At 46.4% G+C, this 22399-nt stretch overlaps 1 protein-coding gene across 2 annotated transcripts in view; it reads left to right on the plus strand.

Annotated features, from left to right (window-relative positions):
• ASAP3 (ArfGAP with SH3 domain, ankyrin repeat and PH domain 3) overlaps positions 1–22399 on the plus strand; it is a 360613-nt gene that overhangs the window by 215681 nt on the left and 122533 nt on the right. For both annotated transcript variants that reach the window (XM_085647656.1, XM_085647657.1), the window contains 3 exons: positions 7615–7663; positions 19074–19252; positions 19726–19859. In XM_085647656.1, coding sequence (XP_085503782.1) covers positions 7615–7663; positions 19074–19252; positions 19726–19859 — 362 coding nt within the window. The remainder of the gene's footprint in view (positions 1–7614; positions 7664–19073; positions 19253–19725; positions 19860–22399) is intronic.

Here is a 22399-nt window from a genome sequence, read left to right on the forward strand (position 1 = left end):
TTCAGAAGCCCCGCCCCCAGGCTCGGCTTCGAAGATAAAGGACAGGCCTTCCGGCAGCTCTGGACAGAGCAGACCGCATATCAGTGTCCCGCAGGCGCCTTCGACACCGAAGACGGGAGAGCAAACTCCCAAAAAGAAGTTGGCACCGACCACCTCGACGCCAAAAGACAAACCATTGGAGCCGAAGCCAAAGACCTCGGACCCGAAAAAGATTTCCGTCTCCATAGCCAAGCCAAAGGACTCAAAACCACCTCCTAAGGCCTTGGAGTAGAAATCCAAACCCCGCTCGGACCCGAAGAAGTCGAACCCGATAGCGGTTACCGAAGAGGAAGAACTTTTTCGACCGGATCCTGACGATCCCAAGCAGAAAAAACTCTATATAGGCCCCAAAACAGGATATGTGGCTGCTGTTCCACACAAGTAGAGGAAGCTGGACACACCAGACACACCAGACACTCCTGCAGTGCCTGTAAAGAAAAAAGACTGTGCCACTTCACCTAGAACACCCTCTTCTCCTGTTCTTCCTCCTGAGCCTGTTCTTCCTCCTAAACCTGTCTCTCCTCCACAACTTCCACCACATTCACCACCACCAAAGGATGATGATAATGATGATTTAGGGGTGGGAGAGGCAACAATGACCCTTTCACTGACCCTGATGATGACACGGACACACCACAGGACGATTAGGACGATTATGATGATCCAATAGATTCCGCAGTCCTCCCTTAACCCCAGCCATATCCAACAAAACCATCTCCCCCAGATGATAATATTGGCTTTGGTCAGCTTGTTAATAGAGCTGCTGTCTACCATGGTGTTCACATGCATTCAGACCCTGTAGATGAGGATTTCCTTCTAGACACCTTCAAACAGTCACAGAAGACTGTCCAAATACTACCAATGCTAAAAAGGGGTCATCAAACATGCCCTTCACATATTCAAAGACCCAGTCAGAGCTAGAATTCTCAATCCCAGGATTGACCAGAAATATAAACCTGCCCCCGATGATTCCATCTACATCAAAGGGCAGCTACCCTTAGACTCACTAGTGGTAACTAGCGCTAGGAAACGCGCCAACTCTCAAACCTTCGGTGACGCACCACCTCCGGATAAAAAATCTAAGTTGTTAGATGCCTCTGGCAAGAGAGTTGCTGACCAAGCAGCCAATCACTGGCGCATAGCCAACACCCAAGCATTACTTGCTAGGTATGATAGGGCTCACTATGACCGACTAGAAACCCTATTACAACATTTACCTGATCAGTACAAAACCCAGGCATGACTTAATTCAAGAGGGAAAATTAATAACCAACGCCTCAATCAAGTGTGCCCTTGATGCAGCTGACCCAGCCTCTAGGTCCATTAACACTAGTGTGCTACTCAGACGACATGCCTGGCTACGCATTTCAGGCTTTAAACAGGAGGTACAGTCAACTATCCTCAACCAGCCATTCAATCAGGAACAACTTTTTGGACCGGCTGTAGACACCACTCTAGAGAAGATGAAAAAGGACACGGAGACTTCAAAATCCATGGGAGCATTACAGTCTCCACCCACACGTGGTTCCTTTCATCGCTCCTTTTATAGAGGAGCATCCAAAAACATGGGAACAGACACTGCCTCCTCTTCTTTCAACAACACAAACATCCCCCAACAGAGGATATTTTAGAGGAGGATACAGGGGAAATAACAACAAAGGTAGAGGCCGAGGTAACAACAACACCCGCTCCTCCCCCACTAATAAACAGTGACTTCCCTCCACTCCCTCCAGACCATTCCACTCCGGTCGGGGGAAGACTTTTATAGTTCCTACCTGTCCGGGACTCCATCACTACAGACAAGTGGGTAAGACAAATTATCCAGTATGGTTACTGCCTGGAACTTACAGCAACTCCACCCACCATACCACCCAAACAGCGCCCAATGTCCACAGAACACCTTACACTCTTAAGAGGTTCTCTCACTGCTTCAAAAGCACGCAATAGAACCGGTTCCCTTACAGCATCAAGGAACAGGGGTTTACTCGCTATATTTCCTAATCCCCAAGAAGGACGGGACTCTAAGACCAATACTCCACCTCAGACCCCTCAATCTCTATATAAAGTCAGATCATTTTCATATGATCACTCTCCAACAGGTCTTCCCACTGCTGCAACAAGGCGACTTCCTTGCCACATTAGATCTCAAGGACACCTACTTCCACATTCCCATACATCCTGCTCACAGAAAGTATCTAAGGTTCATAGTGGACGGGCAACACTATCAGTTCAAAGTCCTTCCATTCGGGGTGACCACCGCAGCCAGAGTGTTCACAAAATGCCTTTCGGTGGTAGCAGCACACTGAGAAGACAACAAATCCATGTCTTTCCATATCTTGACGACTGGCTAATAAAAGTCAACACATTCAACCAATGTGTTCATCACACTCATCAAACCATCCAGCTGCTACACGACTTGGGATTCAAAGTAAACTACACCAAGTTACATCTTCAGCCCTCTCATATACATCAGTATCTATCTAGTAGCCACCTCCAGAGCTCTGGCATATCCCATTCCAGCTAGGATAGCCAGTATACAAGCCCTTAAATTTCAACCACAGCACTCCCTTCCAGCAAGGGTATTCATGCAACTCATAGGAATGATGGCCTCTTGCAACTTTATCGTACCTCATGCAAGACTTCAGATGCGCCCCTTACAGGAATGCCTAGCATGTCAGTGGAACCAGGCTCAGGGACAAATTACAGATCTGGTGTTGGTGGACAGCCGCACACATCGCTCTCTGTAGTGGTGGAACACACAAAACCTGTCCAAAGGGCCGCCGTTCCTCGAACCAGTTCCACAGATAATGCTAACAGCAGACGCATCACTCACCGGTTGTGGAGCCCATCTCCTAAAACATACAATTCAACGCAAATGGACCACTCAACAGAAAAGGCTCCATATCAATCACCTGGAATTACTAGCAATATTTCTAGCATTAAAATCATTCCAAGTACAGAACAAGACTGTCCTAGTCCGGACGGACAACATGACAGTATTACATACAGAAACAAGGAGGCACACATTCTTTGCAGCTGTCCCAGCTCACACAAAGCATTTGGAGATGGGCCATTCCACAAAACATATACCTATTTGCAGAACATCTTCCAGGAGTTCACAATCAGATTGCGGATCTGCTAAGTCGGCAGACAAAGCAGATACATGAATGGGAACTTCATCCCCAAGTTCTTCAACCATTTTTCCAACTGTGGGGTCCACCAGACATAGATCTGTTTGGCACACACGCAAATGCAAAATGCTCAACCTTCGCCGACACACCCGTTGTCCAAAGGCAATGCGATATGGATGAACTGGTCAGGCAGATTTGCATACGCTTTTCCGCCACTCCCACTGATTCCCCTAGTAGTACGCAAGCTCAGACAAGAGTCTCTCAAGATGATCCTTGTGGCTCCCACATGGGTACGCCAACCGTGGTTCACAACACTGCTGGAACTCTCAGTAGTTCCACACCAAAAACGACACCTCTCCCCAACATAGCTAACGCAGAACCATGGAGATATAAGGCATCCCGATCCAAGTCAACTGAAAATATCAATCTGGCTCCTGAAGTCCTAGAGTTCGGTTATCTTAACCTTCTGCCGGACTGTATGAACATCATTTAAGAAGCCAGATGCCCTACTACTAGAGCTTGCTATGCTGCAAAATGGAAAAGATTTGTCATCTACTGCAGTAACCATCATATTGATCCGCTGGATGCTTCCATCCAGGACATCATTTGCTACTTGCTACACTTGCAAAGAGGTAATTTAGCATATTCATCCATACGATTACATCTAGCAGCACTTGCTGCTTATTTACAAAATAGACAACACTTGTCACTATTTAGAGTACCTGCAATTAAAGCCTTTATGGAGGGCCTTAAAAGAATAATTCCTCCCAGATTGCCACCTTCTCCGGTGTGGAATTTAAATATGGTTCTTACCAGGCTCATGGGTCCCCCATTTGAACCTCTACATAAATGTGAACTTCAGTTCCTCACGTGGAAAGTAGCTTTCCTTGTCGCAATTACCTCTCTCAGAAGAGTAAGTGAGATCCAGGCTTTAACCACACAAGAACCATTCTTATAAATACATCGTAACAAAGTGGTTCTCAGAACAAATCCAAAATTCCTTCCCAAAGTCATCTCTGCTTTTCATCTTAACCAATCAGTTGAGTTACCGGTGTTTTTTCAAACCCAGATTACGTAGCAGAGAGAGCTCTTCACACACTAGACGTCAAAAGAGCACTACTTTATTACATTGGCTAAACCCTTTCTAAAAACAAAACAACTGTTTGTAGCCTTCTCCCCACCTCATAAAGGTAACCCCATCTCCAAAGCTGGGATTGCGAGGTGGATAGTAAAATGCTTTCAAATATGCTACCAAAAGGCTAAACGCACATTAACAATTCCCCCTAGAGCGCATTCAACACGCAAACTAGGGGCTTCCATGGCATTCTTAGGAAACATCCCCTTAGATGACATATGAAAGCAGCAACATGGTCTACTCCACACACCTTCACCAAACACTATTGTGTTGACGTGCAGGCTAACAACAGGCTTCTGTAGGCCAAGCTGTTCTTAAAACACTTTTTCAAACTTCTGCAACCAATACAGGTGACCACCGCTATGGGAGATACTGCTGTACAGTCTATGCACAGTGTACGACCTGCAGCTCATATGCCTCGAACGGAAAATGCTACTTGCCAGTATGCATCTGTTCTTGGCATGTAGAGCTGCAGATCCGTACACGCCCACCCACCTCCCCGGAACCTGTATCTGTTCTAGTATTATCTTAGTTAGATACATTCACATTGACATCTCTTCTATTTCTTACTGACTCCATCATTTCCCATCATGGCGAAAAACAATCTGAGGATGGAGTCAATGCCCATGCGCACTATCGTCCAAGGGAGGAGTCACCTATCTCGTGACTACAAAAGACTTCTTCCAAGACAACAACAAGGTGCAAGCATCCGAGCCCATCACCAGATGGCGATCTAAGCACAGTGTACGGATCTGCAGCTCTACATGCCAAGAACAGATGCATACTGGTAAGTAGCATTTTCCTTTCAGAGCTTCATGGTTTGGTGTGACTGCGCTAGCTTGCAGTCCTCACTGTGTTTCGTCAACTTGCTGACGTCTCAGTTCCCTCAGGAACCTTGTGGGGTTCAGTCGGAGACCTGCCTCCTCTCTATGAGTATGGCTTTGGTATCTATTCTAAGTTAAGGAATCTGCGGCTAGATGTCTCTATCAGATGAACAAGTTACTTGCCTTCGGTAACGATGTATCTGGTAGAGACATAGTCTAGCCGCAGATTCCTTAGCGCCCACACACCCTCCCTGCTCTGCGAGGACCTTTTCAGGTTGGGCTTCCTGCATTCGCCTCCCTCCGGGTGGCTTTGTCTTTCTGCACTGTGATATCTTTCACTTCACTCCTACAAGGAATAATTCATTCTGTTTTGCTTGCTCCACTCTGCCGTTCTCGTGATTAGATGGTATGCTCATGTGTCAGGTGTCCTTTTCAATCCCTACGCCCTGGTTTGTCCAGTGGGGGATTTCCTCCTCTCGCTCTCCCCATCCCCCTACCCCCCCCCCGTCCACCCCTCCCCTCTCTCCCCTTCTTAATCGCCTTGGGGTCTCTTGCCTCCCCAGTGACCCATTAGTTTGAACTCCATTGGCTCTGCCCCTGTCTAATGGGTCTCTTACTGGGGATACGACGTCTCTTTCTGGTGCCGTCTTGTGATGGATTATCTTTGCTCATGGGTTCCACACTTATTGTCCTTCACAGTTTTCTATTATGGTTGCAGACTTCTGTCGTCTGCCATGATGTTTTTTCTCACATCTTCTTCTACCTCCGGGGGAGGTTTAGTATTCGCTTTTGTGGGATTGCTCCTCAAAGCGGTGCTATGCTCTTGCCCTTTGCTAGTGTTCAAAATACAGTGCCTGGCACTGTCCTTTATGGTGCTGTTTTTTCACCATTCTCTTTCTTTTGCATTTTCTATCTATTACACACACTGTTCCCATATTCTCACAGTTTTTGGTGGTGGTTCCGCGTTGTGGTGCGGAAAAGTCTCTCCGACGAAAACTGACGTCAGCACGCCGGGAGGGGCATATATGGCTCCACTGACGTCACGTCCATGGACTACGTCAGGGCAGAACCATGCGGCGCTGCCCCCCGGCACGCAGAGGTGCTGCTGCGGAAAGTTTTCCGGATCCAGTCTGACGCCTGGGGATATTCTAAGTTAAGGAATCTGCGGCTAGACTGTGTCTCGACCAGATACATCGTTACCGAAGGTAAGTAACTTGTTTGTCTATGCTGTCACCACTGCTTTATGTGATAGTCCAGTGTCAACCAATAAGTGCACCTTTTGGGTGCTTCTTTAAGACACAGCACAGGTTCTGGACCTAGAATTACCATAGACAAGCATAGGCCTCTTTGCATGCACTATATTGGTGTGATAGTTGTGTCAAAAAAAGTCAAGATACTAGTTTCATATAGAGTAAGACACTCAGAGCAGGGGTACATAGGGGTCAGAGGGCATTCCCATCCCAGCACTCATATATATATATATATATATATATATATATATATATATATATATATATATATATATATATATATATACACTTTGGTTCACTTTTATCACCTTTGTACATAACTATGTAATGATCTATTGGAAGGGTCTGAATTGTCACTTAATTAGTAACGTTTAAGGCTCCCGGTTTCTGTTTTTACAGATTTTTTTTTTTGGTGTGTGTTTCTCCAGTCTGTATTTTTAAAAGTGGAAAAATACAGTAAATTGTGCCTCTTGTGAGTGACTCTCCATGCTGTCCTTCATGAATTCCAGGCCAACGGATGAGCAGATAGACAACATGAGTTAAAAAAACAGGATGAGATTTCCTTAACTACAGGCATATATTAACATATATTTTGTACATAATTCTAATACTTAACTGTGAGTGCAGTGTTCTGCTCTATTTAGGTGCTTAATTTTGTAAAACGTTACATGTATTGAAGTAAAAGTGCATGGTTACCACATAAATAAATGTTGAAATATACAATTTTAATACACAAAATAAATATGGATAAATGCCAATAGGATGACCAAAATAAAATAGGAATAAATACAGATGGAAATGTTCAAAAAAAAAAAAAAAAAAAACAACCGGGAGGCCAAGTTACATTCAATCAAGCACATTTTTATGATTGAAGGAAGGTGTGCGTGTGGTCCTGTCGAAGCTTCCACTGACAACTAGCTTTTTACTAGTGAAGTATGGCGTACAAGGTATGCGTTGTGGCAAGGGAGGTAGAGTTCCTAGACTGGACACAGGAGTGGGCAGTAATTTTGTGTTATATGGTAGGGTTAAAAGATGGAGGTCCTGTTGAAAAAAGTTTTTTGACCCATCGGCGGTAAGGGCCATACTAATTAAGAGGTGACCACTCCTCCTCCTCCTCCTGTTATGTGCATTAAAGGTGTACTGTTATACAAGAATAGATGGAATTGGTGAATCTTTGTGAACCTTTCAAGTCATCTTAAGTGTGTCTCTGTGTGTCCATCTCTCCGTATCTTCAGATAATAGGACCTACCACTTCCAGGCGGAGGAGGAGCAGGAGTGCATTGTGTAAGTCACGCATGATGAAATAAGTGATGTAATTATTTGTGAGATTTGTTTCCTATCAAACTGAGTAAATACTTGATGAGGTGAGTGTGGGACAATTATGAAGTGCATCCTCTGGATAAAATAATTTCTGGTGGAGATGGGGGGTATTCACAGTCTTAACCATTTCAAAATTCTCACGTTATTGTCCTTATGAGCATGAAATGTCAGTCTAAGCACAATTTCACACTGTGGCTTGTTGGTGTATGATTGTCCCACAGACCAATCTCATTAACTTTGTTCTTGAAGTAAATATTGATGAACGTACAGTGGCAAAAAGTGCTTTGTAAATTAACAAAATGCATGCATTTCGGGGGGGCGCTAGAGGGCGCACAAGCAGAATGGCCGCACTAATGTGAGGCTCCTGCAGCCAGGAAATAAAATCCTTCATTTATCCTGCTGAACTGACTGCTCTCCCGACCAAAACCACATACGGATGTAAATGTTATCGTCCTGCAGCCTCGGTGAAAGTTTGGGAGCCGTACGATCAGCCATGATGGAGTTAGAGGTAGCGCAAGTTTGACCGGGCACTGAGCTGATGAGGGGCGGAGCGTGCTGACCAGACCTGAGATCTACGCCAGGCCGTGGCGCACCACGAGGCAAGTAGGACCTGAACGGAGGGCCGCTAGTGCGGCGCCCTGCTTTTGGAACTGATCAGCGGAGGGAAACTGGAGGCAACGAACCAACGCGGGACACTGCCTATGCCTGATATTCCCCCGGTGGGGCATTAATATTGCAGTCGGCTTTGCTGTATGCCGCGGACCGGAGCGGCCTGGGACTTAAGGTGAGGAGCGCTACCTGCGAGAGAGACTTGCCGGCCGCTGTGAGGCACAGAGGCGGAGTGGGAAGCCGTCGGCGGGTGCTGGTGGACTTCGGGGTAAGGTGATCCGGAGCTGCCCCCCTCTCCCCCCGCCACGGTACACCCATGGCCCGGAGTGTGTGGGAAAGTGGGCCCGCCTGTGTAGGACCCGGCTCCCCCACTGTGTTGTACATACGGGACAAGTGGTTGGTAGACACCCAGAGCACTGCTGCGGAGCAGGGCGCTGCAAATAATACATATTAGGCACACAGTCGATTGAACATTGCGCTGGGGGCAACTCGGAAATCCTGATTCGCATGATGGCAGGCTGAGTGAATCACGGGCCTCTGACGTGCGAGCGCTGGCGCAAGGGGCAGACGGCAGGAGGCGGCGGTATTACATCAGAGACTAAGGCCCGAGACCTGCAGCGCGGGAGAGATACGGCTCTGGGGTGACGAATACAGAGGAGACGGAACGGTTGCAACGGTGAAGAGGCACAGGAACGGAGGTACGAGCACTATCGGCAACTGAGTGATAGAACTTGGGGGGCACACTGGCACTGTACACTAAATACTGCATCTGACGGCTAGGGACCGGCACAGTGTAAAGGAGCCAAGAAATAGGGGCTGCTTTCGGACAGACGGGACCCGGTGCCCCCCCCGCTGCAGGACACGGTGGTGGTGGTGGTGCGCGGGCCCGCCCAAGTGGAGACAAGGGCCGGTTGTGAGGCGCCCCGGAGGCGTATACTGGATTCAGAGGCTCACCATTTCGCAGCTATTAAACGTGGCATCCCAGTACCTACGAACATATCCTGGTCACGAGCTCCAGTGACGCTGGCCCTATTTCCTCTGCCGCTGCGGGGTGACAAGTGACACTGGTCCATTTGCCTAGTGAATGGCCGGCTATAGGGGATAATAGCGAAAGGTGCACGATTTGCCGCCTGGACACACGGTCATTACCTTGAGACAAAGCTGGCATACTGAGATACAGTGGCAGCAGGCGAGCATTAACCAGGTGGCCACATCTTCCCACTAAGATTGATACAGATGCCAATAGACTAAGACAGCCGGCATTACTTTAGTGAAGGTAATGGGAGATACCACCCTCCCTGACTGCATTCATTAACTGGGAGTACCAATTCTGGCCTTTCTGTATACTAACAATAGCTGCGTACAGTCGCACTGTGTTGTGCCTATGAATTCTAGCCCCTGCCCTGCCCGAGAAGAACGCGGAAACCGCCCCTCGCAAGCTGCGGCCCACGATGGGTAAACAGGATAGTCGGCAGCCTAAGCTTACATTTGAAGCCCCAACGGCTAAGAAAGGATTGCGGAGCACAAAAGACGCGGGGGGCTCATACAGCCCACCTACGGCTGGAGTGGGTTCAAGCTCCCCAGCCACGGACTTACAACAGCTGATGCAAGAAATGAGGCAAGGCTTTGCTATAATAGTGGATAAGGTGGATCGATTATCATCCAGAATGGATGCCATTGCACAGAAAATGGATATACATGAAGAACGTATAACTGAAACTGAGAGGCGGATATCTGATAATGATGACACCACAGCCTCGCACACTACGCAACTCTCGAGAATGGACACTATCCTAAGAGTTATTGCGACAAAGAATGAGGAGTTGGAAGCTCGCAGCCGGCGAAATAATATTCGAGTGGTGGGTGTGCCGGAGTCCACCAATACTGGGCGTATGGAAGAATACGTGGAGAAGATACTCCTTGCCTCCATTGGATCTGAGGTGTTCTCTAAACAATTTATCGTTGAAAGAGCACACCGCTCTCTTGGTCCGCGGCCCAAACCCGGAGCTCCACCGAGGCCCATCATTGCACGGCTCTTAAATTACCGGGATCGGGCTACTGCGCTGCGGGCTGCACGCACAAACCAAAAACTCTTGTGTGATGGTGTCAACTTCACCGTTTATCCAGACTTCACGCCTATTGTACAAGAACAACGGCGTAAATTCCTTGAAGTCAAAAAAAAACTACGTGCCCTGCAAATTGACTTCGCATTGCTGTACCCGGCGAAGTTGAGAGTAACCCACCAAGCAAAGCAACACTTCTTTACAAATCCGCAGCAAGTGGACGATTTTTTAAAGGCTCTAAGGAATGCATGGGCTGAGCAACGCGACGGCGAAGATGAAGAACATGAGGATGAACAATAGCTACATGGACGCTGCTTTTTATGGATTGGTCTACGAACCTGTGGGCTGTTATGCTCCGCTGACATTACCCTAGAGGTCCACCAGATGGGCCCACGAGGGAGCAGGCACCGAGGCTAAACGAGAATACCATGGTCGGGTATTGGACAGTGGTTGGTAATGTATTCCAGGCACCATCCCCCTTCCCTTGACTTTGATGAGGGGCAGGGCGTAGGGGGTGGATATGTGCGTACCCTCGATGAACCACATAGGGTGTACCCCAATGAACATACTGACTACGTTGCTCTTGTTGAGCTGTTTGATGGACGTTTTGGGAGGGGGGTGGGAAGAGCATTCTGGCAAGTTGGGGATGCTTCAGTGGGCGGGGGGTGTGGTGGGGGTTTTCATGGCAACTTTGGTTTCTTCCATTATCTTCAATGATTCTAGTGTCTTTCCACTCACAAAGAACAATGAGTACTGCCTGGGATACGCGATGCGGGAATTATTAGCTAGAACATATCGCAGATTAGGATGGTTAGAGTTGTTTATTGATGGGTCCTGGGTCAAAGAACAGATCGAGATAACTGCATTGCTCTTTGGTAATTAGTGGGAGGGGGATAGAAGCTCTTGAACTCACTGCATTGATCCATGCTGATATGAACGACCCTGACGGCTATGGAAGGGGAAGGTACGACCTAGATAGCGGTGGTAATTTGACCGATATTGTTCTAGGAACGATAAGAGAACGAGGGGAGTGGTTGGGCTCAACCAAGGCTACGACTCAGGTCATTGGGGAGAGGCAGATATACTTGAGAACTATCAATTGGTGGGTGGGAGGGGCTCAATTTCCTGCATTGTATGGGATTGACAATATTACATCATCAGATAGAATTGCAGTTGAGACTGTTACAAGATACATGTTGGGGATATCTAAGGTAGGGGGTGGGGGGATGGGACTGTTTGTACATGTTGTTACAATGTTGGGCACGGCAAATATCAAAGTGATGCTATTCACAGATCCGACAGGATTGCATGATGGAGACGTGCGAGGGGGCCCCCTCGCGGTGCATGTAGTACACACAATCATTCACGTACGACACGGCATTAAAATGTGTAATGGGGCAGGACACAGGCTGCGTTGCTACTGTGCTGTAAGGGTAATGCAGTTATCAAGCATGAACACCAAAGGGAACGAGTCAGGGAGTCCTTCACTGATGCACTGTAATTCTTCTCACTACCGACTTGGCTATGGGAGACACTGATTTAAACATACTTACATGGAATGTCAGAGGCCTGGGAAACCCGAGGAAAAGGAGACAGATCCTCTCTTATTTGGACCGCCATGCAATACACATAGCCTTTATCCAGGAGACCCATTTTAAAGCGCAGGCTGTTCACACTTTTGCCGGAAGATGGGCGAAATACACTGCCTTTTCCTCCTACTCATCATACTCTAGGGGTGCTGCAATACTGGTAAAAAAAGGAACGCCCTTTATTATGGCAGGCACTAAAATTGATGCCCAGGGCAGGTATTGTCTGATGTGGGGTAGACTAGGGCATATGGCAGTTACCCTGGTCTGCTGCTACGGCCCCAACATAGACGACCCGCATTTTTTCACAGACCTCGGAGCGACCATAATAGGCATGCGCCCACAGCACCTCATCTGGGGGGGAGATTTCAACTCTACGCTTGATCCAACTAGAGACAGGTCTCACCCGGCCCCACATCATTATACTAAATCCCGTGTGACGCTATTAGAGACACTAGATGATCACAAATTAATTGACACCTTGAGACACCTCCATGCTGACATGCGGGAAGGTACACACTTCACGGCGCAAGCAAGATCCTGGGCGCGGCTTGACTATGTTTTTATATCCCCACGCTTTCATGCGGCGCTTGATCGAGCACACCATCTTCCAAGAACATTCTCTGATTATTCGCCAGTACGCGTTACACTAAGGGCTGCGGACCTTGGCCCCCCACTGACGGCCTGGCGCCTGCAACCCATGATGCTACAAGATACTTCTTTTCAGGAGGAACTACGGGAAGACTGTTTAGATTTTTTCCAGCGCAACAATGATTCTGTGAAAGATGTTGAAACTATCTGGGATGCATTTAAGGTGACTTTAAGGGGCGTATGCATTGCTAAGGGGTCAGGTGTACTGAAGAGTATACTAGCGCGACTAAGAACACTTGAAAATGATCTTAAGGCACTTGAGACGTCATTGGCTAACAGCCCTGACGACACCACACTATCACATATTCGTGAAAAAGTGACAGAATATACCGACGAAGCCGCTAGAGAGACGAAATTTAGGGGTAAACATTGGATCGCCCGCCGCTATGGCGAAGGCGAGCGACCAGGGAAAGCTCTGGCAGCAACGATGAGGTTGACGCGGCCCCCTAACACTATATTAGAACTTGAAGGCGTGGATGGTGAAGTATACAGAGACACCACGCAAATTCTTAACACGTTTGTGGTGCACTATCACAAATTGTATACATCGACTAGGGCTGGGGATCTACATCTGCAAGAATACCTAGAAAATGTGTCCCTGGGATGGCTTAGCGATGCGCAAAGAGAGTTTCTGTGCTCCCCTTTTGAACCGGACGAGGTGCGTGAGGCTATTATGCACATGCAGTCGGGCAAGGCTACGGGGCTAGATGGGATACCAATAGAGTTCTACAAGACTTGCATTGAATTTATGGCACCGGTCCTGCGGGAGGTCTATGAGGATGCTCTGGAGGTGGGCCATTTCCCCCCTTCCATGCGCATGGCCCTCATCACATCACTCCTTAAACCCGGGAAAGCGGCAAACAAATGTGACTCCTATCGACCCCTCTCATTGCTCAATTGCGATGTAAAAATCCTTGCTAAGCTAATTGCTACCCGTATTAATTTACTACTCCCCAACTTGATATTACCCGACCAGGCAGGATTTGTGCCTGGTAGGGCGACGTCCCATAACCTGCGCACTTTCTTCTCGATCCTAAACATGGTACATGAAGACCAACCAATGGCCGCCATCTTCCTGGACGCCACGAAGGCTTTTGACTCCTTAGAATGGGATTATGTATTCAAAGTGCTGGAGCGTATGGGGTTTCCAATCATATTTATCTCATGGATCAGACTATTATATGAATCTCCTGGGGCCAAAGTACTGATAAACGGCAGGCTTTCCTCTGCATTTCCCATTGCCAGAGGCACCAGACAGGGTTGCCCCCTGTCACCGCTGCTGTTCGCTATAGCTACAGAGCCACTTGCGGCAAAATTGAGGCAACATCATAAAGATAAGGCGCTGAGGTGTTTCCAGAGTCAAATATTAATATCTATGTACGCGGACGATATCACTTTATATATACGTGACCCCAGAGATAATCTAAATCCGATTCTTAGAGAATTTATCAGATTCGGCAGGCTTTCAGGAGTCCAGATCAACTGGAGCAAGTCTTGTTTTTTCCCCCTCACGGCATCTACTGAGCGGTTTGTGCTGGAGTACCCCCTCGCCTGGTGCGAGGGGGACTTTAAGTATTTAGGCATGCACATAGAAAAAGACCGGGATGAGCTCTTGAGGGCCAACTATGGCATGACGTTGACCCGTATTACGGATTGCATTGCTCGATGGATTACTCTACCCCTCTCCATGGCGGGAAGAACGTCATTGATTTAAAATGGTAATATTGCCGCAGTTGCTATATCTCTTCTTGAACATTCCCTTTTATCCGGGCAGGTTTTTCTTCCGGCAACTACGCACAGAGCTCATTAGACTAGTTTGGGGCGGGAAGTCGCCCCGACTCAAGTGGGAGGTCCTCACCAAGCCATACAATCAATGCGGGTTTGGCGTCCCCGATTTTGAGCTGTACTATCAAGCGGCTCAGGCACATTATGCCTATTTCTGGATACGGCAACCTAGATACATGCCCCAACTAGCGGCCGAACACTGGCTGGCACACCCGATCCCCATAGAAGGCGCACTGTATATTCCAGTGCAGGGAAGAGATAAAACGCCCACAACGGTGGTAAGTACGGTGACTGCATGGAGCCGACTGACTGCCAAATTAGGGATTAGTATGTTGTATGCGCCTCTCTTGCCCCTTGTTTACCATCCGAGCATGCACCTGTTACAGGAAGCAGGGTTTCGGAAATTACTTCATACTATCCACGTCACGACGTGGGGGTACTTGTACCATGCTGGCGCATTCCGATCTATGGACCAATTGTATATGAAGGCATACAACCTTCTCCCCTTGACGTTTTTCTGTACATCAGGCTCCGACAAGGGATTAAGGCGCTCACACCTGACTTTCCGCAGGAACCCCCGGATGTGGCACCGTTACAACGCATCCTCCAAGACGAAGCCCCTGCCAAGTTAGTCTCTAAAATTTACAGATCGGTCCACTCGTTAATAGACACCCCACCTCTGGCGGCTAGGGCAAAATGGGACCTGGAACTGCAGGCCCCACTGACGGATAAACAATGGGAGTTCTGCCTACAACAAACGGAACGCATCTCCTCCAGTAGTAGATTTAGAATCATACACTATAAATACATCCATAGACTATATTACACCCCGGCTCGGATGTGCAGATACCAACTTCGTGACGACGACCAGTGCGACAGATGTCGTGCCCCTGGGGCGGATTTTCTTCACCTAGCGTGGGCGTGTGATGAGGTACACCGATATTGGTGCCAGGTATTTGCAGCACTATCTAAAATGATTAACACAGAAGTCGAGCCCTCTCCTATCCTTGCCCTCTTGGGATACGTGGAGCCCATACAAGCTACACACCGCAAATTCATTACGCTTGCCTTTTTGCTTGCTAAAAGAAGAGTTGCATGTAGATGGGGCAGGGGCAGGGCCCCGAAATTCAAGGATTGGATGTGAGATCTTACCTATTGTCAGGAACAAATCAGTACATATTCTGAACTTTTACCAATAGCATCACGACCCACAGATGTCTGGGCTCCATTACATTGCTACTTATTAGGGGGGGAGAATGCCACTGAGGACAGGACATCCACATAGGTACATGCTGGAGAATCCCTCACGAAATACTAAGAGTCAGATAAATGAAAACGCTGCCCTCGAGTTATTGATGTATAGATACTGCATATTGAAGGTCTCTCCCCTTGTGAATACTATATTGCAGAAGTGTGTTATTGGTACATGGGGGACTAGGGGAGGGGCTCCTCTATGCAGAGAATAGCCGCGAGAAGACTCTATAAGAAACCAAACGATTGATGCACAGTACTGCTATGATGGTGATATTTGCACTGCAATAGCCTGTTTTTTCCCTACATCTATTGTGTTGACTATGAATGAAATGTGTACACATTGATGCACCTTTGCCTATTGATGTATGTTCGCTCAAAATTTCAAAAATAAAGGTTTAAGAAAAAAAAAAAATGCATGCATTTGGCATCTCTATGGCAGTACAGAGCTATATAGTTTACAGTTACACTGCACAGACAGTAGTAGTTTTCCTGGAAGAGTGAGGGGCTCTGCTTGGCATTGGCTTGCATGGATACAGAGCACTGGCAGGACACCTTTGCTCTAGTTCAGTGATACTCCATGTGGGCATGGTTGTAAATGTCTGGCAGTAGTTCTGGTGGCAATGAGATGCCATGTGGGTGTAAAGGTCTGGCACTAACTCTGGTGCACTGGTGGAGTGCGAGGCTAAACAACATCTGGTCAGTCCTGGTGCCCATGGAAGTGTCGCTTTAGTATTACCTGGTACGCTGGAGAAATGAAGTGTGGAATTTTGTTGGCTATAGTTGGTAAGGCGCTGTGTAACCACAGAGTAGCTGTGCACCCAAGGCAGAGGCGCAGCGTGAGGGTGTCGGAGATGTGCATGGCACAGGGTTTGATGGCTACAGAGCATTACCAATATGATGCCTCTGGGGCACAAGTGCTCTATGAGTATGTGTCAGCTTTAGCTGTCATAGTGCAGCATAGATACTGAGCTTCTGCAGTACCCAGTAACACTTCAAGGCTATAAAAGCACTTCATGGCACTATAACAAGTACACAGCACATTAGAATGTACTTCTGTACGTGAAATAGGGCCAGGCTGTAGCAACCCTCCTTGGCATAAAGCTAGATTGGTATTTAATGCTGGCAGTGGAAATGCTGCTCTGAGCTGTTGGGTGACAGAGGAGCTCTGCTTGGTGCACTGATACATGCACATAAAGCACTACCAGGGGCCCTGTTGCACTAATGAAGTTTGTGGAGTAGTGTGTCTGCTTGTCATAGTGGTACATAGGTATACAACATTAGCAGTGTGCTGCCTATGGTGCTCTAGGCACCATGAGGCTGTTTGATCTTTAATTAACTTCATTAATATAGGGCTTTAGTAGTGCCTGGCAGCGCTGTGAGGTTGCAGGAGCTCTGCAAGGCACCATCACGAGTTTAGAGCATAAATAGTTGCTTTATTTTTGTGCTGAAGTGTGAGACTGCATCAGTCCTTCTTGGAACAGGTCTACAGGAATCCCTAATATTGAAGTGCACCGGAACAGTCTGTGCAGATGAAGCTTTGCTTTGCAGTGTTATCACTGTTACAGTGCTACATCAGTGCTGAACATTAGAAGGGTAACTGGTGATCCTTGGTATGGTGCAGGCATTGATGCTCTCAATGGCACAGTTTCTGCTGGGTATTTCAGCAGTATGAGGCTGCATAAGCTCTCCATAGCATTTGGTTACATGGATGCAAACCTCTGAAAATGCCACCAGTGCACTGAACAGTAAATACCATGCGAGCTGCGGCTGGCATAGGGTTACATGAGGCGAACGCATCAGCAGCGTCTCTTTCCTCTGGAATGGTGTGAGGCTGGCAGAGGACTAGATGCATACATAACTTTACTACACACACTGGTGCACCATTGCAATGCAAGACCCGAAGATGCTCTATATGATGCAGCATTATATAAGTGCAGAGCACCAGCTGGGCACTTTTGGTGCATTGTGATAGTATAATTCAATAGATTTTCTCCATGCACTGGGGGCACAGTTTCAAAAAGACACTGAGCAGCAGATCACTGTGAGCGATGTGTCAGTCATATGGTTACATGGGAACGGACGGAGCATTAGTTGTGCGTGATGTGCAACGACATGAGGCTGTATGCATGTTGGATTCCACAGGTACAGACTGGTACTCTTCTGATGCACTGGTGCATGAGAATGGTGCGAGGCTGAAGGAGCTTTGTCTGGCACAACGCTGCATAGGCAGATAGCATAATCAGTATTTTTTTTAGAAGAATATTGTGAGACTGCATAAGCTGTTGTGGCGCTATGTTATAGAGATACACAAGTTTAGAAGTGCCTCTAGGGCAGTGCCGGGATGGGTAAGGAAGCTCTCTCTGCTGTTGTCTTTATGCCATAGGACAATCTCTTTTCTCTAGAACCAGAGGTGGTTCATGCTTTGATAGACAGTGGCCCACAGTCCCTGTGCAGCTTTTGTAAAGCAGACTTTAAATAGGGTCATTGCATGCATACACTACATTCATCACCAAGAAATGCAAACTTGGCCCATCCTTACCCTTTAACTCTATGACTTGCGCTTAGCCCATAACAATTACACTAACTACTCTAAAGCATTGAGCTCTTGAAGCGCTGTCCACAAGAAACTTTCATTATTCCCAGAAATTCCATTAGGTGCGTACAAAAGTACTCTTATCTATCCCAACTTGAAGTGGTAGACAATGTTCTTGATTGGTTCCAAGTCTGACATTGATACACCAAATATGCTGCTGAAGATTCCCCTCTACTTGTTGTAATTAATGTTCCAAAAATAACTTCAGTGTAGTTCACTATTTCTGAAAATTTGTTGTAAACTCTTGCAGATCACGTCCTCCCCTTCTACAATTGTTTACTTGGTGATCCTCCAGTTTCCCTTTCTCTTACTGATTTTGTCTTGGTAGTATTTGTTGAGGGCTGTGTGAGAGTTTGATAGTATGTGGTGTGCGTTGGTTATCAGTAGGACAGGTCTTGACTTTCATTCTTTGGTGGATGTATTTGACAGTGTGTGGTTTGCATACCTGGTGCTATATTACACTTGTGCCTTGTGGTATGTGTTGCATTTGGATGGTGGTTGTTGTGTTTATTTTGGTTTGTGATACATGACAGTAAATTGCGCAGTTGCCTGACAATAGAAAATATACATGCAAGGCACAAAGTTGAATGCCTGCAAGGTAGCTTAATGTGTTCATACCTTAAAATATGTGGTAAACTTACCTGGCTGGATCACGTGCATACCTGGCAATATGTTGGGTACAGCTTTTTGGACAATTACTTGGTGCTATAATTTGTAAGTGTTTGGCAGTGTGTTTGCCCATTGCTGTGTTTAAAGTGCCCCACAATCCATTATATTATACTGTTATACATAATATAGTGCTTTCACAATCAAGCTGTTCATTCTTTGTCTAGGTGGGTGTCGGTGTTACAAAACAGCAAAGATGAGGCACTGAATAATGCCTTCAAAGGTGATGCGGTGAACAGTGGTGGTAGCGGCATGGACAGCAGCCTCCAGGAGCTTACCAAGCTTGTCATTGCTGAGGTTAAGAACCTGCCAGGGAACCAGCACTGCTGCGACTGTGGTGCCCCAGGTAGGCACAATCTTTGCCCTTACACAGCATGGCTACAAGCCAACACATGGACTGCATGCTCAAACACGGGCAAGTGGGAGGCCACTTCACCCACCCCACGGTCACATACACAGACCTAAGTATTTACAGGGGCCGTACACCCAAATGCACACACAAATGCACACACATATTGCATCCCCAAGCACACCCACAGAGTGTGTAGCCACAAGTGTGTACAAAGACTGGATGCCCACATGGAACCAAACCTGAAATATGCCTGCCTAGAGAAACTACGACAGTGATGGAAAATCCACTTCCATCAGATAACCCAAATGTGGAAGCATCGGAAGCTCCACTGCTGGTGCCAACCCTCCCTTCCAATTGACAGTTGTTTGGTTTCAATTCATGTAAATACATTTCAGTAGACGCATAGTCAAACCTTGTGATGATGCTTGGAGGTGGTTCCAAGTGGTGATAAACCTGCTCTCTTTCAGATCCTACCTGGCTGTCAACGAACCTGGGGATCCTGACGTGCATCGAATGCTCGGGGATTCATCGAGAGCTAGGGGTGCACTACTCCCGCATTCAGTCTATCACCCTGGACCTTCTCAGCACCTCAGAGCTTCTGGTATGTTCCCTTGGATTTGTGAACGTCCCCTCGTGCTTTTATTGTCTCTTTCTCGAACACTGTATTCCTCCTGCTCTCCTCTTAAATGTGAGAGGTTTTAATTTCCAAAGGGCCTCTCTCTCTCTCTATCTTTAAGCTGATTTTCTTTTGCTTTTTAAATGTTTACATCTAAACTAAAGGTGTATCTAAAGAAGATTGCAAAATCTAACCAAAAATTCTGGTAATAACTGAAAGTGCCATGTAGCAATTAGAGACAGGAAGATGATTTTTTTTATAAGCTTCTGCCTCCAAAAGGCTAGTGATGGCGAGAAAGAGCCCTTGTTCATGCCAGATCAGACAAGAAAAATATAGCAGAAGAGAGTGTTGGCATATGTGTTTTTCATGTGTTGGCACATATTTAGGCAGATGCTTAGTATATAAAACCTAATGTTCTAAGTTTCTATGAACTGAGTTTTGCAGCCTCACTCGTTCTTTGAACCAAATCCATTCCAAGAATTGAACTTAACAGTGCCCAACTTGTAAAGTCAGCTGCATGTAATTAGCCTTTCCATACATGCACACCAGAAACATAGGTTTGACACAAGAACAAAAATTATACACATCTCTAGTGAAATGGTGTCTATTGAATGTCTGGGAGAAAACAGACCTGCTTCATATGGAGTGGATATGGCTTAGTCTGGGGCTAACGGTGGCGAAGAGAAACGTGACATGGACTGGTGCATGCAAGAATGGTGTATGAATACATAGGTTGCCCCCATAATTGAGCCAAACTTTGGGGACACTGGAATGAATACAGAGCAGGGATGTGGAATTCCTATAGCCTGACGCCCAGGACATATTGTTTGGGGCCAAGGGAAATAAGTTTGTATGTGTATTTGGACCAAGTAGGTCCAACCCCCTGCAGCACAACCCCTTTGGCTGCCAGTTTACAGTAACACATTATGATCAGCAAAGGGCATTGTATGCAGTTAAGGTAATATTTGTGTCCATGTGTTAATGCTGTTGAAACTTGTATTTATGGTTCATTAATGCAAAGCCTTTATTATTAGGGTGAGCGCTCTAAGTAAATGTAAGCTCGTATTGCACTACTGACAGTGGTTCCAGTGTAAAATTGTGTACACCTGCTCAGAGTTTAGCAACATGAGGGTATGTATAATGCTCCCAGGATGCTCTCTGATTAAATGCAAATATTTGTAGAAGCTTGAAAACAAAATTGATGAGTCTTTGCTTTCAAAATAAAATATTCACAAAAAATGCAAGTAGGAAAAAAAACACATTTAGCTAAAGTACTTTAGCTACATTACTTTGCAGTGTGATTTAGTAAAATGAGTTGATGTATGCTAGTATTTGCCAAAAATATTCATAATGGAAAATCAGTGGAACCAGTTTCAATAAGATTATGGGAAACCTAAAAATAAACAAGCATTGGCAAAGCCAGCAGGTCTGAAATTGGTGGGTAGCCTTTTGGTTTTGTCAGTGTGACTTATTTTGGCATGGTTTTTGTAAAACCTTATTGGTGCGGGAGCTGCCGAGCCTTCACCATTTTAAGAAACATTGGCAAAAGCAAAAATAGTTTTTGGTCTGAAAAAGCACACATTGCCATAGTAGTTCCTGGCACTGAACAAAACTACTTTGTGTGCCGATATGCTTCTTGTGGAAGAGCAGAATGCTGTCACTCACAGTGAAGCCCACCAATAGACCGAGAGAGAGACATAATTTTAATAAACACAAAAGATCATGGTTAATACCAGACCTAATTAGGGGCCCAATTATTGAAGAAAGTCTCATATGTGCACCCCTGGTATATGTCCTTGCATTAAGTACAGATAAACAATTTTCGTGAATTCACAAGAATTTACAGAAGTAGGCTAAGAAATAGTACTCTTGGAATATATTTGTGAAATGCATTTTAGCATGAGCAAATATGCATGTGTAGATTTGCTCATGCGAAAATCTTAGTGTTTGCAAGTTCACTTTCTCTCCAATCACTTTTTTCCCAACCCTGGAAGAAGTTTCACATCTGCCATTATCAAGACTAAAGTTCCATCCTTTCTCAGTATGGGAAAAGATTAGAGAAGAGTTGGTGAAAACCCTTAAAACATGCAAATTAGTAGGTTTCCACAGACTCAAAAGGGCATTCCAACCCTGGAACTATTGCTTACCACTACCATCAGACCCCGTATGTAGATCTGTGGAAAAATGACAACATAAGGACATGGCTAGTATTCAAACTCTGCTATGTTATGAGCCCTGGCATAATCAGAGAGGCTATATTAGAGTTCTTACATAATGAGATTGCTGACATAATTTGTCGCCGCATTACATGGCACAAAAGGGACACGTGGATTTTCTTTTACAGGACAGGTTGATTTATGAAGCAACTTGCCCCATGGACAAAAAGCTATTTAATTAAATTCCACACACCTGTAGAGAGGCAAAACCTGTGAAGTCCCAGCGTTCCAACGACCCGGGGGATCTGTAGCCAAAAGCAATTTGTTTAGGCCATGATATGGGTGCTGGGGAGGGATGGGTGTGGGAAG

This window comes from Triturus cristatus, chromosome 3_2 (assembly GCF_964204655.1).
Source record: "Triturus cristatus chromosome 3_2, aTriCri1.1, whole genome shotgun sequence".
Classification (NCBI taxonomy): Eukaryota; Metazoa; Chordata; class Amphibia; order Caudata; family Salamandridae; genus Triturus; species Triturus cristatus.